This window comes from Pocillopora damicornis, chromosome 11 (genome assembly GCF_964200805.1).
Source record: "Pocillopora damicornis chromosome 11, jaPocDami1.2, whole genome shotgun sequence".
NCBI lineage: Eukaryota > Metazoa > Cnidaria > Anthozoa > Scleractinia > Pocilloporidae > Pocillopora > Pocillopora damicornis.
Genome location: NC_142680.1, coordinates 8,598,594 through 8,615,436, shown reverse-complemented (window position 1 = coordinate 8,615,436; position 16,843 = coordinate 8,598,594). Strand labels below are relative to the sequence as shown.

Genomic DNA, 16,843 nt, shown 5'->3' with positions numbered 1-16,843 from the left:
CGAAAATTCAAGACAAAATACCAGAAATTCTTCCGCTAGCAGAAGAAGATACAAGCGCTATAAAATATATTTTGCCTGTTTGCTGCATATTAATTCGAAACCAGAAAACTATAGATTACTGAAAAACAGAAAAGTATAAATCACTGCGGTAAAACTTTTAAAGTTCAGATTCCCGAAAAACATTTATTTTTCAGTGAGCACCTCAGAACCTTTAAATTCAAAACAGAAAGTGTTTCCGCAACTGAACGACCAGTCTTCCCGTCAACACGGACATCCAAACAACCTGGACTGAATCACTTAAGTCCAGGTGAATTTTCGAAAAAACGACTTTGTTACTTTGAGAAATATACGTAACAATTTTTTTTTTTTATTTTTTGCTTTTTAAAATCAGCCTTCTCATCATTATTTAGAACAGTGTGCAAACAACTAAGAGTAAACTGAAAACGTATGTTCTGCTGTATGTTAATCCAATTTTGACCCCTTAAAATTCTATGTATATTGTTAAAGAATTCCCTGAGAGATCAATTATAGCATATCCGTTTGCGAATAACTATTCTATTTTGGGACGTCATTTTTTTGTCAGTCACTTTACACGAGAATCAAATAGGAGATTTCATGATCAATATACAGCAACGACCATTGAAACATACCTCTACGTAAATGAGCAGTTACACCGGGCCCGAAAGTGACAGTTTGCGGCCTTTTCCTACATCTAGGAAGTTCGGAAAGCCACAGAACTCAGGAACAAAAATTGTTCTTTGAACTCGGCACTCTCAACTCCCGCGGTATCAACGAGCGCTTTTCGTTCAACTAATTTATTCTTGTTTAATACCAATAGCGTAGCTCCATTTTCTGCATGTAAACCCATACACAAACCCATAACTCCTCAAATCGCTCTGACGAAGGGCTCGCGCTCGAAAATTCAGCTTTTAAATTATTTATGGTGACCAATTTACGTTATCAACTCAGTTGAATTTGCTAAATCACCCTGTAATTACCACACAGAGTCCACATATGCAGTGCAATACTGAGGACCCATCTTAATATAAGTTCGACTTTAACCTATTTATTTCTGTCAACGCGAGATGTTATGTCAACACTAGTTGGTGAGAAGGATGTCCGATTCTCTTGCACAAGGTTTAGAAACGTAAGTTGTTGCCGTTCTTAAGAGGCATCGAACAAACTCTGAGTATTAACTTTGATCTTTCCAATGATATCACCAGCGTCGCTTTCCGAGAAAGTCACTGCCATGTACCTGGCAGTGGACTCGGTCTCTACGTTGGCATCTCCCTTAGCTCTATGGGTCAGTCGTACTCTTTCCCTTAAGAATGATCTCAGAGAAGCTAGTTCGGCAACTCTGCGAGCGCCTTTGGTTTGAACTGACTACATATGAGATAAAAGATGATAATGCATTTGTGCTATCATGATTTTCACCACGTTTTATATCCACAGTCTTCTTTTATGATATGGGTTCGGTATTCTTAATCGCTTATTTCTATACAGATCTATAGTTCCAAACGGTTTCGTTTGAAATGTGCCAAAATCCGTTTACGTGTGGTCGTGCTCTGTGACAATTTATCAACATAATGATGACTACTTTATTTGCTCTGATATTAATTGAAGCCGTTATCATTGTCTGTGTCATGGCATTGATCCTTTCAAGTATCGCGTATACAACAGATATTTTAGCATGATATTTGAGGAACAACAAGTCTCGATAAGAACGCAATTAGAATAATTTTTTAGGAAGGAACTAGCTAACGAGCGAAAGGCACCAATACTCTCGAAATGCCTTTTTCAATTTTTTCTTTAATTGCTCGGTTCTCTGGATCCAATACACAATTCTACTAACATCCAAGCTTGCTTCATTTTGTGAAACTGTTGTTAATCTCCAAGGCTCTCACACTCTGATTCTAACTGAATACTTCAGATCTTCTTCAACTACAAAAGTTTGACTCTACTCTTCTGCACAATGTATTCATTCTCCTAGTCTGCTTTCCTCTCTCATCTCTCTACTCTCCTGAGTAAGCTATAAAGGAAAAACTTTAATAGTAACTCCAGAGAGATATAGGTGGGCATGCTAACCAGCTGACCCTAGAAGATTGAACGTTTTTTGTTGTAACACTAAACCAAACAATTTCACGAGACTTTCGAAATGAACAACGAAGGTTTTGATCTTAATGCTTCCGTTCAACAGAGTCAACCTCTGATTGCGTCAGCCAAAACATGAACTTCCGCATGGGTCCAGAGCAAGGTCAGTTAACCAACTAAGCACGTCCACCTAAGGAAGTTATACAAGGCTGTCACAAGTCGGAAACTTATCCCGTCAGCTTAAACCTAAATAACATCGGGATTCGAGTTGATACGTTAAATAAATTCAAAATATAAACGAAAGATTAAATCATACTAAACTGATTAACTAAATGACGAACTAGTTATCCAGTAACTAAATAATTCATAACAAATTTATTTGAATAACATGCCGCGGTCCAAAGTGCGGACTTGAATGGAATAAATACCAATAAATACCGGTCAGAATTTTTTTTGCCAGATTTCCAATTCAAACCGTGCACAGGACGAAATCACATGTTTCCGTATTTCTGAAAGGTGGCGGAAACATGCAACTCCATTTTTCCGTTATGTTTAACGTGCACAAAAAGTGGTCCGGTTCCGTTGTATACGCAGCAACGGAAACGCGAGAAAACGTCACGAAACCGATAACGGAAACACAGGTTATCCGTCGTGTTTCCAGAACGGTTTAACATGTTTCTGCCACGTTTCCGTTTACGGATTCTTGCAATTTCGTCCTGTAGTGGTGATTTAGAGGGTTCCCAAAAATTATGTCGATTTTGTAGATAATGAAAGAGATACGAGGGAGTAGGTATCCTTTATGGTGATGTTCAAAGGTCCGTCCGCATTATCTGACGATAAGTTCAAGCTATTCGCAGAGTAAAACTACTTTCCTTACTTTCGCGATGTTTCTAGTTCGACAAAAGACTTGTATAATAAATACTTTTGCTTAAGAACTCATGTGGCTTATCACCTTAATGCGCGCCAAGAAAACTGTCAGTTCCCCTTTTTTTTCGTTTTCACCCGGTATCCGCTGCAAATGGATTTCTGGATTAAGAAATACTCCGACTTACGCGAAAACTAATTGCAATCAAAACAAAAATTTTCAATTAGTCTTTGGGTGCATTTTTTCACGCGTTTGGCCTCAATCCAAAAGACCTTTTGAACGGCAACTGAAATCTTCACCGTTCTTTAATGTCGTTGAATGATGGATTTCAATAAAAGTACCATAAATTTTGCTTTTGGTCACGGGAAGTTTAATTACTCAAGGCCTGAAAATAGAGGATTTTGTGCTTATTTTGCTTTGATTTTTGATGGTTCATTTGTTTTTCTCTTCAGCCACTTCACCGTTGGGTAAATGTATAGTTATTTTCCGTTTCCAAAGTCTGAAGACTGCGTTTGAGTAAACATAAGCTAATAATGAACATGTCGAAGCTTCCGGACAGAGAAGACATCGACATGTTATCGTCTGATAAAATAGTAAAACCAAAAAAAACATATTCAAATATAAGGGTAGCATTTGAAGTCAACCTCAGCTCTGAAGGGGAAATGGATGCTAATTATGTGAATATTACATATACCTTATATTTTTTTTGACTCAAAAATGCTGCAGAAGACAGAGCTTGCAGCAGTATCGTATTAGAAGGAATGTATTAATAAGTACTCGTTGTATTTCCGCTAATACGCACACAAATCCGCCGGGCATTTTCCTTGAGGTTATAAAATGATGTGAAATTTAATGTGAGTTAATATATCTCTGGATCCATCGATTGATTGATTGATTGATCGATGGATTGAGTGAGTGAGTGAGTGAGTTAGTGAGTGAGGAGTGAGCAAGTGAGTAATTGATGATGTGACTGCCTAACCGTCTGACTATCATTGAAGTCGAACTCATTTTAAACTCTGCTCCATAATAATCTGAGTAAGCCATTACATATTGTCGCAAGATATTCGCTCTCGCTTTATTAAAGCTGATTTATAATCGAATGACTAGGGGTAAGGTTCTTTAAGGAGAAATTAGCGGAGGACATCTCACTGAAATCAAACAGGTCCTCAAAGAGCTTACAGCATCTTCTTAATGGCGAAGCGAATACGTGAAGACATGCTTTTTAAGTGATTTACAGATTGTAAATCGTTCTAATAATAGTTTTATCTCATTATTGTGCGGCTTAATTGAATAATGTAAATGAATCTGTCTTCGAGTTTTTACGATGCTGAAAGAAGTTTTAGTCAGTTACGTAATCTAAGAAGAGCACGTGCGCAACTGAAACAATTCCTCATCAGGGCGGGGAATGCACAAGATGGTCGTAAAAAAGTAAGGAAATTCTAAAACCGTTAACTGTCTGTAAACTCATCCTAAGTGCAAAAACTAGAAACTAGGAACCTAAGCCACAAAAAAAAAAAAAAAAAAAAAAAAAATTATCTAGGGACGGTCAGTCTCGATAAAATTAGATTATTAAAAGTAGTGATGTCTCTGACAGTAAGGGAAGTATTATATAGAGACAAGAGATTATTGGCAGAGAAGATAGGTCCACCTACCTGTCAGATAATAAGAAACTCAGCGGAGGGTATAGTCCTATCAGTTTATAAAGCTTGCCGCCATATCTTCTGTATAGTTTCTCATTTTCTTTTTGGTCTTACATGCGTGCTGCATAAATCCAAAGAGTTACGCCCAAATCACTACAATGAGACGTTCTCAACAACTAATAGGTATGTAATACCGGCTGTATGGTATACAATCTGCAGTGCATATAAACTTTCGCAAACACTGTGGTAATTTTTTTTTTACAAATATAGGACTTTTTGTGGAACAAGTATGTCAGTTAATACTAGAGCTCTTCAATTTGAAGAGGGAAACAGTTGTAGCAACTTTTATACCATGGGGTCTGCATGTAAGACTTAATTTTGCAAGATGTAAGAATTCTCGGGAGGCCTTCTATATATGATCAATTGCAGTGGACAGAAGTTGAAGTGCAGGCGTTTCATCGCGGTTTTGGATGCTGGTTTAGATAAAGTACGTTCTTTTCATCTAACACAGTCGAACCTTCACGCTAGTGATATTCTATTACTTTATTTTCCAATATGTTCTTTACAATCCCCTTTCCAAACTCTCAAGATCGGCTTGTTTCTTAACACAAAATCAAACTTTGCAATTTTTGGTGAGTGTTGCGAAAGATCTGAGATGACGTCAAAACCGTCACGCGCACTCTCTTAAATATTTCACAATAAGCATTTTAAGAGATATAGCGGGACGGTCATTTTCGATAAAACAGATTGATACGTGTGATGTCTTTGACAGTAAGGGAAGTATGAAGATGAGAAAATAGATCATTTGCGGAGAAAATAGGATCATTTTCCTGTCAGGTTTGTTCCCTATAGGTTTAGAAAGCTTGCTGCCACATTTTCTGTATAGTTTCCAAAGAGTTACACTCAAATCATTAGAATGAGACGCTCTCAACAAGGAATAGGCATGTTACTATCAAGTATCATGAGAGTATATAGCTGTTTCATCATGGCTTTGGTAACGCGGTAAAATTCCAGTATCAGTTGGTTTCCCGTAGACCTTCGTTTCTGGTCGGGGACTGTTTCTGATAATCATCATTCCAAGAAAGGGAAGTTTGTCGTTGTTCCCAAGTTCCATTTTGAAACTGAGTGAAGGGTGGATTTCACTCGGTGTTGACAAGAATACAGAGGCAGATGAAACATCGGGCATTTTGCTGAGGATTTTATCGAGAAAGCGCCAATAGAAAACAGGCATCTTGTTTTGGTTTCCCAATTTTTCTTCAATATGGCACATAAACGCATTTACCTTTGGTGGTCCGGAGGAGAGCCAATGGCAACCCTATCCGCTTGCTCGTACAAATTTCCGCCGAATTGGAAAAGGGTGGTTTTTTTTGTGATGTTAAGGGCATATTTCCTATTGAAACAGTTGTCTTCGAACGCTTTCTCTGCTTGGATTTCGATGCTTCATCGGCCTCTGTTATCTTGTCAACGCTGAATGAAGCCCACCCTTCACTCATTTCTACGATAGAACTGTGTGTTGCAGACTATGTCGGTTTCACGAGCCGACACTTTCACCGACGTGTGCAGGAACACAAGCGATCAAAATTCGGCAATCACGTACAGGACGAGCACGGAAAGGATCCCGAGACCATCGAACGAAATTTCAAGATTTTGAAGAAATTTCAGAGCAAACTGGACTGCTTGATCTTGAAATTATTTTTATTCGCGAACTTGGACCAAAACTGTACAAACGTAGTGATTCGGTCGGTGCAAAACTATTTACTTAATCGATTCACTTTATCATTGTTTCTTTCGCCTTAGCGTTTTTATCATTCTTGCCGGAATTTTCTCGTAATTTTCTATATAAATATTTTAGAGTTTTAGTCAGTATCTCATTAATATTTTTACAATTGATTATATATAGAGGCACAAGATAAAAATTTTATCCTTCAACTTCAAAATGACCGTTAGCGGTCAAAACGTCGTTGCTTTTTCATCTTAATTTTTATAGCAAAATCCGCCTCTAAAAACAAACAATGGCCATTCAAATACAACACTGAGAATATCAAGGTTTAATAATCACGGTCCATTGGTTGCTAGACTACAATATATCAAGGTTATGAGATTTCATAGATTTGGTAGATTTCCGTGTCATTGTTGACCTAGTTGGTTATTGAAAAAGTTGTCAAAGGATCGTTCACTGTGAATCGTTGATTGAAGGTCGTTGTTGGTTTGAACTAATGATAAAATAAGGTAAAAATGTTTCTTAGAGCTAGCGTGAAAGGGAGTTCTAAATCGAGATTGGTAAATGATACACTATTTACAGAATTTTGAATAGCCACAGCTTTAAAGTTGCTAAAAAACCTTTTCAGACTTTGGGGCATATTTTTGCCAAACTTAAGGATCCTGTCACGAAAGAACAACCAACCGATTTGGTTTATTCTATCCCTTGCAATGACTGTGACAACGAATACATCAGACAGACCAAACCTCTGTTTGGTACACGCTTGAAAGAGCATCAAAAAGCGGTTCTCTCTCGTAAAAAAGGAAAATTCAGCTTTATCGGAGCACACATGCCTAACTAACCATACAGTTGGGTGGGATAATTCTAAAATTATCACCACTTATCGGCGTTATCAACAGCGCTTTTGTTTGGAGGCTTGGCACATAACTCCGCCCACGCTCCTTTAACTCGTGACGATGGCGGCTTGCTTCCTGACGCCTATTTACACCTAGTCAGAAAAAAAAGGCAGCTAATTAGTGATCATATAAAAGGACCCCTTTTTGCAGCGTTTAGATCACCCCTGATGAAGGCACTAGACAGGAGTGTCGAAACTTTGGGTCTATGAATTATAACTTCTTCGGTTACAGTGGCATCAAACCATGTCTGATTGACCACCTGGTTGCCGTTTGAACTTTAATGTATTTTAAACAATTTATGTTTGCAGTATAGGTTAACGCAAATGGGGTAATGCACATATGCTGTCTATCAAGTTGATCTGGCTTTTGAAATTCCTTAACAGCATCCGAGAATGTAGAATCCGCACTAAATGGTAATTTCGTCTTTGCTAATGAACTTGATGATGAAAAAATTAACCTTTTTTTTTGCGAGGAAATGAAGCACCGAGGTTTAACTCCAAGAGATATCTTTACCTAGTATGTTTTGCCTACCCACTTCAGGTCAAGTAATAATACTCTAGCGAATTACTACATTCAAATTCTTCTTACTCACGTGAGTATGTGCCTATGTTTCACAAAAGATAAGGCTGAGAATTCCCTTCAGACTTAAAGTTCTGATAAAGTGGGTAAACAAAACGTAAAAGCTAAAGAAGTCTATTGATTTCGAAAATTTATCCTTCGAAATTCGTTTCTTTGATGCTGAAAATTGCCAGACGGCATATCTACACTGTACTTGATAGCCTTGATCCTTAAGTAAAGCTGCAACGTTACCATGTCTGTTGTCTTTACCAAGTGGGGTATTTCATTTTCTGCTAAGACGCATTATAATTTAGCTCTAACAACGCCTTTTCACTACAAAATCACCTTTCGGACGACCTAAATTTCAAAAATTTATAGGGGGACATGCTACATTTTTACCACTCCAATAACTTCATTTCTTCGGCGGTATTAATCCAACCACCCTTACTAATCCTGGACCTGCCCTAAGCAGTAAATTGACACCATATAATAAGATTTCTTTCCTTTAGGTTCTGATCTGCTTTTTCTGGCACTTTCTGTGACTTATCAAATTCTACCATCAACGCGGGCATTCCCAATAGATTGCCAAAAGAACACTGCAGACTGTTTGGAAGAAATAATGAAGGAAGTCACCCAAGTTCGATTTGAGGTTAAAATTCTCACGGAGAACAAGACATTGACGAGACGTAAGAACGATTCCTCTTCGTTCATGTGTGTTACTACCTTTATTAACATTTATTCATTTCAATTCTTATTGTCATTTTTCAAGAGTATATCACCTGTTATTCCCTTGCATATCATCAACAGCTAAGAACTGTGTTGAGCTCTACCATTCCGGTCAAAGGATCAGCGGTGTTTACACAATCGACTCAGATGGCTCAGGCGCTTTTAATGTATATTGTGACCAAACTACTTCTGGTGGGGGGTGGACAGTCTTCCAGAAGAGAATGGATGGCTCTGTTGATTTTAATCGCACTTGGAATGACTACAAACATGGCTTCGGTAACTTGGTCGGTGAATTTTGGCTCGGACTGGACAAGATAAACCGTCTGACAAAAAACAAGACAAAGAACATGCTTCGAGTAGATCTGGGGGTAACTACTCGCCAAACTGTTCACGCTGAATATGAATGGTTTGGGATTGGGAACGGGACGACTGACTACCGGCTATACATTGGCAATATGACAAGTAAGTAAACCGTCTTTTTAAACATTCATCGTTGGATTTTTATATGTTACTTTCCTTTCGACGTCCAGTGCCCTATTTACACAAAAGTTTAAGAGCTGTTTTGTTTTTTGCTAAAAAACGATTTAAAATTGGTTTCTTCAGAGAGGCTGCTTAAACTGATGTTTGTCCACTTTAAATTTAGCCAATTAAAAATACAAGTTCGTGACAACTTGAATCTCACGGAAAACTCAGTTATTCACCTCTGTGTTACTGATTGTTACTTCAATCCCTTCCCCCAACTCCACGTAACTTGCAAATAAAGGTTTCAGTTTAGCGTTTGAGTGTTTTTTGCTGTTAATTCTGCCCATACTTAGTTAAGTACGCGCTACTTCGTGGACAGTTTGTATTCGAAGCCGCTTGATATAGAAAAGTAATTGAACTCGGCTTTACCAAAATCACAAAATTTAAGTATTTATTATTCTGTCCGATATGTTTGTATATCGATATCCGCCCCACTTCATCGATTATTTAGTTTGGGGTGTCAAAAGTATTATCTTGATCCTAATATCATGGAGTTTTCTTTTTTTTCTTTTTAAGCAGATGCATCTGTTTCCTTTGATTCCCTCAATCCTCACAAAGATCTCAATTTTGGTACTTGGGATAGAGATCCTGCTAATTGTGTTCTAAAAAGAGGCGGAGGCTGGTGGTATGGCAGAAGTAATGATTGTGCTGTTTGGTCGAATCTCAACGGAATTTATCCGTATTGTCGAAAGGAAACCTGGGCCGATATCCATTGGAAAAATTTAGATCCAAACAATCCCAAGGGCAGCGCCCCCACATCTACTGAAATGAAAATTAGACCAGTTGATTTTTTTTAAACTTTCTGACGGTAAAGTGTTTACGTAAATTGTGATTTCTGCGTCTTCTGCTTGGTCGACTTCGCCATCGTTAATTACTTCCCTCGTAACTAGGCATCAAGTGCAGTAATTTGCATACATGATAATGTTGATCTTTTCTTACGTACTATTCATTGTTGATTTGAAAACGCTGTAATTGGGAAAAATTAGCTCGCTTGCTGTCGAGATTAAATCAAAATGTCTGTGAATTCAGCTTTCTAATATCTGACAAGGAAACTTGTGCGCGTGATTTAACGTCTTCATGAATAAAATGTCCATCCGGACTAGTCGATTCTGTTTTGAAACGTTATGAAGTAATTTGCAAGGCAAGAAAAAGACCTGTATTTTTTTCAACGCCTTTTATTTTAGAGGTTAAAATGTTTAGAATACACCGATTAGAAAAAATGACAAAGTCATAGACTCGACCATATATACTCGATTAAATGCGATTTTAGAGAAGAATGTTTTGTTTTGCTTTGTTTTTTTTTTTCACATCAAAATTAATTCAGAAGAATTAATATCTATGGAACGTTCTAATCTACTAACTTGAGTTTATAAATCTTTGTACTCATCTCCACAGTTTTTACGTGTTCTGATGATTTTTAAAGCTTCACTATATTAGAGCTATCGATCAACGAGTTAAGATTATATCAAAATAGGTAACTTAGTAAATGTGAGTTTTACCGTGTGAATAAATGAAGACTGCTTTACATTATTTATGCATTTACGTCAAAAGCTATGCGATAGTGTTACCATAGCAACCCGATAGGTCGCAAACCTACTATATTTTCAACCTTACAAATACAAAGCCAATACGTTTGTTTAAAAATGCGCAGAAACACTTTGTTTTCGTTTTTTATCGACTAACTTCTTTCATTTTGAGAGAAATTAAGAGAGTTTAAGTAATCGATAAATCTTAATTACCATGTTTATTGGATTTAGCCTTTCGGTCGGATCGCCTTTGCGGGCTGAACTGCTGCCAGAATGAAGTCGTTGAATTCCCGATCCATTACGTAAATGGGTTCCTGTCACCTTCAAGTCGCTTTAAGGCAGAATTTCTTCTTACAGCATCAACACAATATCAAGCACACAAGTGTTGAGAGTGACGAGAGTATCAATAAGGCGATTATTCAATGCAGGATCCAATACAAAGTTCCCCAAAATAACACTTTAATGATTGAATGGCAGGCAGTAAAAGGCCTGTAAATGGATTATCACGGCTGTCACTGCACTGAAGAATCTATTGAGCATTAGAAAGGTGACCGTGAGCAAATGAAATCTTCCGTCATCAGGATTTCGAGTCCTAAACGCGCAAATAATATCAAGATTAGCTTAAGCATGAGCGGCATGCAGAGACTAGAGCAGGATAAAGTTAAGTGAGGCAGATTCAATCAATATGTAATGCGAAAAAAGAAGATTTAGATGACGAATAATAAGATTTGACCCTTTGCCTCGGAAGCAGGTTCTCGGCGAAAAAGCTTGCTGATGGTAAAATGCACGTGTGTTAGTTATAAGACTCGTAGATGCTCCAAAAGGTTATCTGCAGTTTCCCAAACTTTTAAGATGATGTTCTTTAGTGATTGACACAGGCTTCGATGGAAAAAATAACTTTGAGTCGAACCTATGACCTCCCAAAAAATACTTCAGATGCTGTTCCACTGAGCTACTGGAGACTCGTGGGAGGCTGAGCCGTTTATCTTTGTCCATAAGACAAACTTCTTCTATACTCGTAGGATATGAATATCGACATGTGATGCTATTGCACAATAGTGATGTAAATGAAGATTTTAATCCCAACTATTTTTTTGTTTTGTTTTGTTTTATTGTTGTCTCTTTGTTTGTACACGACTCAAATATGATACGACAAAATTTAATAAAGAAGGCACGCCCTCTCAATCAAAACACACCTACCGGCCAAAGAGAGTGCGTGTACCAAGTTAAATTTTTCCTCTATGAGTTGTTTAGGCGGGTATGCTGACGCTTTTGTCTTTATCGTTAGCATCCGAGTTACCGTTTCTAAATCTAATTTCTGATCTTTCGCAATGTCCGCCCGGTGAGCAGGAAATATATTATTGTGGAATGCCTCTCAATACCACCCAAAGGAAGAAAGAAAGAAATCAACAACAAAAAAAATTCCAAAAGTATTTATAGTGCAAATTTGTCAAAATAAAATTTCCTGATGAAAATGTTCTGTTTTCCGTGAGGAACTCTGGCTGTTATCGTTAAAGCCTTTTAAGAGAAAATTAACTCACCGGAACTCCTAAATTAATTCTTGTTCCGATATTGAAATAATTCATCTCTGTTTTTGTGCAGTTTTGCCACAGACAAGGACAAAGTGGCGACTAAGCAACGAGGAAATAAAACGAACCTTTTAAAATCTTAAGTACATCATTGTGCGGAAACTGTGCTTGGCAAGACCCCGTGCATGCCCGTGAGGGGATTGGGGTAAGTACTTCTTAGTCGCATTTTTACGACTGGATTGACTGTAATAGGGCTGCATTCTTTAATGGAGTTACAACAATGGAATCCCACATTTTTCGAGATTTTGGGGGTGAGAAAAGTCTCGTATATAGGGATTTAAAAATGGGAAAAATTTACAGTCAAAAAGTTGTCACCGTATTTCACGCTGTTGTTTAACAATCGGTTTGCATTAGAAGTATGCCCTTCCCTTCTGCCGCCCACGCGGGCTGCGAGGTCACGCTTCAAGAGGTCAATAAAAGAAACAGATGACGTGCTTTTGAAACAACGTTCTACAGATGGACAAACAAAGAAATTGATACTTTCTCAGGTGTCTAACATTCTTTGGTGTAAAATACTCATCCAAGCTTTTGTTTGTCATTGACAAGAACTTTAATTGGGTTATGTTTTTGTGCTGTAACAATCTTCCAAAGCACGTACGCACGCCAGAAACAGATAAGGATTCGAAGATCAGTGGATGGTCTGGACCATTAGGCTTGCAAAAGAAAGCTGAAAGAGTTTAATAGACTGGGAATGTTTTGAATCAAACAAAGTTTCCATTGGGATCAAAAAGGAGAGAAAAACGAAGGACTTAAATCCGGTTGGATTATAGTATTCCGTTTACTAACGCAATAGTGTTTCCTCACAAGGCGCGACTATGATGGTTAAAAGCGAAAAGGTCGAAGTTTCTGAGAGTCACATTTCAAGCAATTCAGCAGTCAACATTCCTTGGTCACAGAAACGTTGATCGGGCTTCCCTTAAGTAATCACATCAAATGTAGCAAGAAACAAACACATCCTCTAAAAGTTTTGCAATGTATTATTTGGCTTTCTATTACAAATCTTTGTGAGTTTCTAGCAAATTAGTTCTTGCTCTTAGATCCATTTAGAGCAAGTTATCAGCAAATGTTTACATTTGCATCCCTTGCGAAAACGTTTTCAAACATGGGAATAAAAAGATTTGTATTGCACTATATTTGCCTGGTTTTGCAAAGAGGGTAATGCTTGTGCAAATTCATGTCTTCATTAAAAAATTGCATTATCTGCAAAGGTGAAGGAAACAAAGAGCACGATGTCACGTTTATATCACGTGTGACAGGAAAGCCGCAAGAACATGCTAATCAGCACGTTCACACAAATTTATATCCCTAAATTTTCAACACGTTCGCTTACTTTGCAACCCGAGTGAACCCAAATTTTCGTGTGGTGTATTTCATCTTTTTTTTTTTCTGTCCTAAACGTAGAAATATCTAATGAATAAGATTCCGAGACAGTGAGACCAGGTTTTTGTGTCTTTTTCCTCTCAAAAACACGAAGCCAGTGATTTGTTTGTAAATGCAGAGAAACAGTTTGTTTGGACAATCTTTTTGTTCAACCTCGTTGCGTTTGAAATAAATTAAGAAAAATGAGTAAATCCTCAAAACGCGTTCACTAACATGTTTTACTTGATTTAATCTTTCGGTATATTTCCTTCAGGATTTGAATTTCCGTGAGAATAAAGATGTCCAATTTCCGATCCACTATCAATATGGAAAGGAGCTACCCACATGTCGCTTCACGCACTATTAAGAGGGTCTCAAAGAGGTTCTTGTAATGGCTTTGCAGCTAAAATTTTTTGACGGTTAAAATTTTGGCCAATCTACGGTTAACGTTTAATTTCTTTCGTTCGTTCTTAAAAGAGCAATTTTTGCGATTAGCTATTTTTTGAAAGACCAATTGTTAAAATCCAAGTTTTAAGCGTAATGACCATTCCTTGCCGTCTAACGGCATAATTCTTTTAACTCCCATAAGTGACCAACACAGAATTTCTGCTCGCAATATCAATACTACATCAAACAGAAAGGTGATGAGAATAAAGAAAAATACCAATCAGGGGATTATAAGTTGATCCAATTCCATACAACATGCTGCAAAATAAAACTATAAGAATCGTATGGCAGACACCAAGAAGAATTGATATTGAGATCTTAGCACTGGAAGGGTTAAGGGTCATGCACGCGGCTAGCGCTGTACTGAAGAGTCTATTGAACATTGAGCTAATTTATTTTTTTTGTAATTTAAAGTATTTCGAATCCTACACGCTCAAATAGCATGAATAGGACAATTTGGTTTTATAAGCCGAGTTGATAAAACCAAAATTATCTTGTTATACTCCCCCACCGACGAGGCACCATTAGATGTCTTTAGAAACTTGCACCTTATTCAGATGGTATCAATATTAGGTTCATAGGGTGGGGATTAAAATCTATTAGTGCAATTTTTCAGTTGATTGAAGAACTTTGTCGTGCTCTGAGTGATCGAGGATTGCGTTCTATCCTGCCGTAGTCACCTTGCGCGAGATGATCAGAGCGAGGGTGTTATCTTTTATTAGTGGAAGCCCATGCGATGAAATTAGAATGTGCAAAATTTTGGTTTCCGAAGGAAAAAAAGATAAGGAATGCAGTCCGCGGTCACCTTATAATTTAAACGTTCCCTCCTTATTGGGCACACTAGTGACGTATTTCGATTAACATCTCAATCAGGAGGGCTGCATACTTTCTTAGCTCGGTAAATTATTAGTTAATCTGAAAAGTCGACTGAGACCGGCCAATTCACAACGATGACGTTAACATGCATACCGTTTTCATCTTGGGAGATGACGAAGAGAGTAACGATCGAAACATCAGCTGTAGATACTCTTCATAGTGGCTAGTTTACATTAGTAACTCATCCATAACACCAAATGATCTTGTGACGTAAATCACCGTTTAACACTCAATGGTCTTCTCAACTTCAACCTCTCTCTGTATAATCAAACCAGCTGATCAGCTTGCCTCAATTGTGAATATGTATCAGCAAATGAATTGGATATCTAATGTCTGGAAGGGAGTTCGACAGATTTAGATGTCTGAACTCTGCTTTAATCCATAATCATTGTTATTATTATTATTATTATTAATATTATTATTATTGTCATTATCATTATTATTTATGTCATTATCTTCATTATTATTAACACGTTAACCGAAATCCATAATCATTGTTATTATTGTTATTATTATCATTATCATTATTATTATTATTATCATTATTGTCATCAATATTATTTATGGCATTATCTTTATTATTTTTAACACGTTAATCGAAATGGGATACTTAATACATTAAGAGTTGTCACACATTCCAGCTGAAAACGTTTGAATTATAATTTGAAGGAAGCCGGCATGCCTATTCTTTTGATGCTGGAGAAACCAGAATTCCCACTTCCTTATATCATTGTATGAGCTTCCACTGAAAGATCTTACATTGAAAAGTTAGGAGTTTGGACTCTTCTGCAAAAATTCTCCGTGATGTTTCAATGAACAATAACATCGCAAAATCGCAAATAAAAGATGCCGCTCTTTACATCTATATATAGCGATCACCACAATAACCACACGCTTCCCTGTCACAAGATCCTGGTCTCTGAGATGAAGATGAATACCCAAGAAACTTCTAAAATAACAGCTACAACACCAAGGAACCAGAACGAGGCGAGCAAAAAAAATGGATTACTAGAAATATTAAGCATTTGGTAAGCGTCGCAGCTAGGGTTCTCCAGTTCAAGCCACTTGTCCAAAAAGGATTAAAAGATTGAGCAAACAAACCAACTCCAACATCAGAAATAGTAGGACTGGGCTTCAATGTTGTTAAATTCTTTGGCAAAGATGAAGCTTTCTGCGTGTGGTACATTTTCATAATGTTTAACATGATAGCGGTGTAACTAAGGGAATTCCTGAAGACACACTTAACAATAAGAGCTGATCGAAGCTCCCTCAAGTCATAAAAGAGAGAATAATTGCAGCAGAGAGTTTGCACAAAACGACTCGTTTATCATGATTACTATAAACAAGAACTTTGTTACAATTATCACAAAAGTTTATATCGTATTTTGTCATTTCCCTATGGATTTTCACCAAAGCAAAGCTAGTATTCATGATAACTGCCCTTTTCATCGGTTCATAGAGTTTGTTCTAAAGATTTAAAATATTTGGTTCTCTCTTGTTACCACTCGTGGGTGAATTTTCTGGCTGAATTAAGATGCTCGTCAAAGTTTTGAGCTTTTTTAATGGTGTAGACTTAAACACCGCTAATCTTTTAACTCCCTGAGAAAAAGTAACAAGATATTTTTCAGGCAATAAACAGAAGAACTTATTTTTGGTAAATCAAGGAATTAATCCAAAGTGAACACCAGGAATTTTGAAATTAAGCACCTTTGCTTTAATCACCTCGCGCGTAGTTATCATAGCGAGATACGACACCATCCTCGATCCATTAGAGCGAGAGAATCTCTATCATAATGATCTCCTGAGCATTGGAGTTCGTAATCCTCGTCTTTATTAACAATGTTATCCCTGTCTTTGATTACAAACTGTTCACAAATAGTATAAGCCTTACCAGCAGGGTTCCACTGCTAAAACTGCTGTTAAATTCCAACGATGATTCAACTGATTAACGTACGATTAATATCATTTCTCTCAAAGACATTTTATCAACTTATTATTTATTGACTGATTAGTATGTCTACTAACTGA

The 16,843-nt window shown here is 37.3% G+C and overlaps 1 protein-coding gene across 1 annotated transcript; it reads left to right on the top strand.

The window, feature by feature from the left end:
- The first annotated feature begins 938 nt into the window (after positions 1-938).
- On the top strand, positions 939-9,883 carry LOC113671332 (angiopoietin-related protein 7). The gene is made up of 5 exons (XM_027187549.2): positions 939-1,147; positions 2,198-2,254; positions 8,280-8,456; positions 8,578-8,958; positions 9,535-9,883. Exons 2-5 carry the CDS (start codon positions 2,227-2,229, stop codon positions 9,813-9,815), a joined length of 867 nt encoding a protein of 288 aa, XP_027043350.2. The 5' UTR covers positions 939-1,147; positions 2,198-2,226; the 3' UTR covers positions 9,816-9,883.
- The last annotated feature ends 6,960 nt before the right edge of the window (positions 9,884-16,843 follow it).

Excerpts from the sequence above, each read along its gene's own strand:
- LOC113671332 (XM_027187549.2), top strand. The coding sequence starts at position 2,227 with ATGAACTTCCGCATGGGTCCAGAGCAAG. Across the intron at positions 8,457-8,577 it reads GAACAAGACATTGACGAGAC|CTAAGAACTGTGTTGAGCTC; the intron begins GTAAGAACGATT and ends TATCATCAACAG. Across the intron at positions 8,959-9,534 it reads ATACATTGGCAATATGACAA|CAGATGCATCTGTTTCCTTT; the intron begins GTAAGTAAACCG and ends TTTCTTTTTAAG.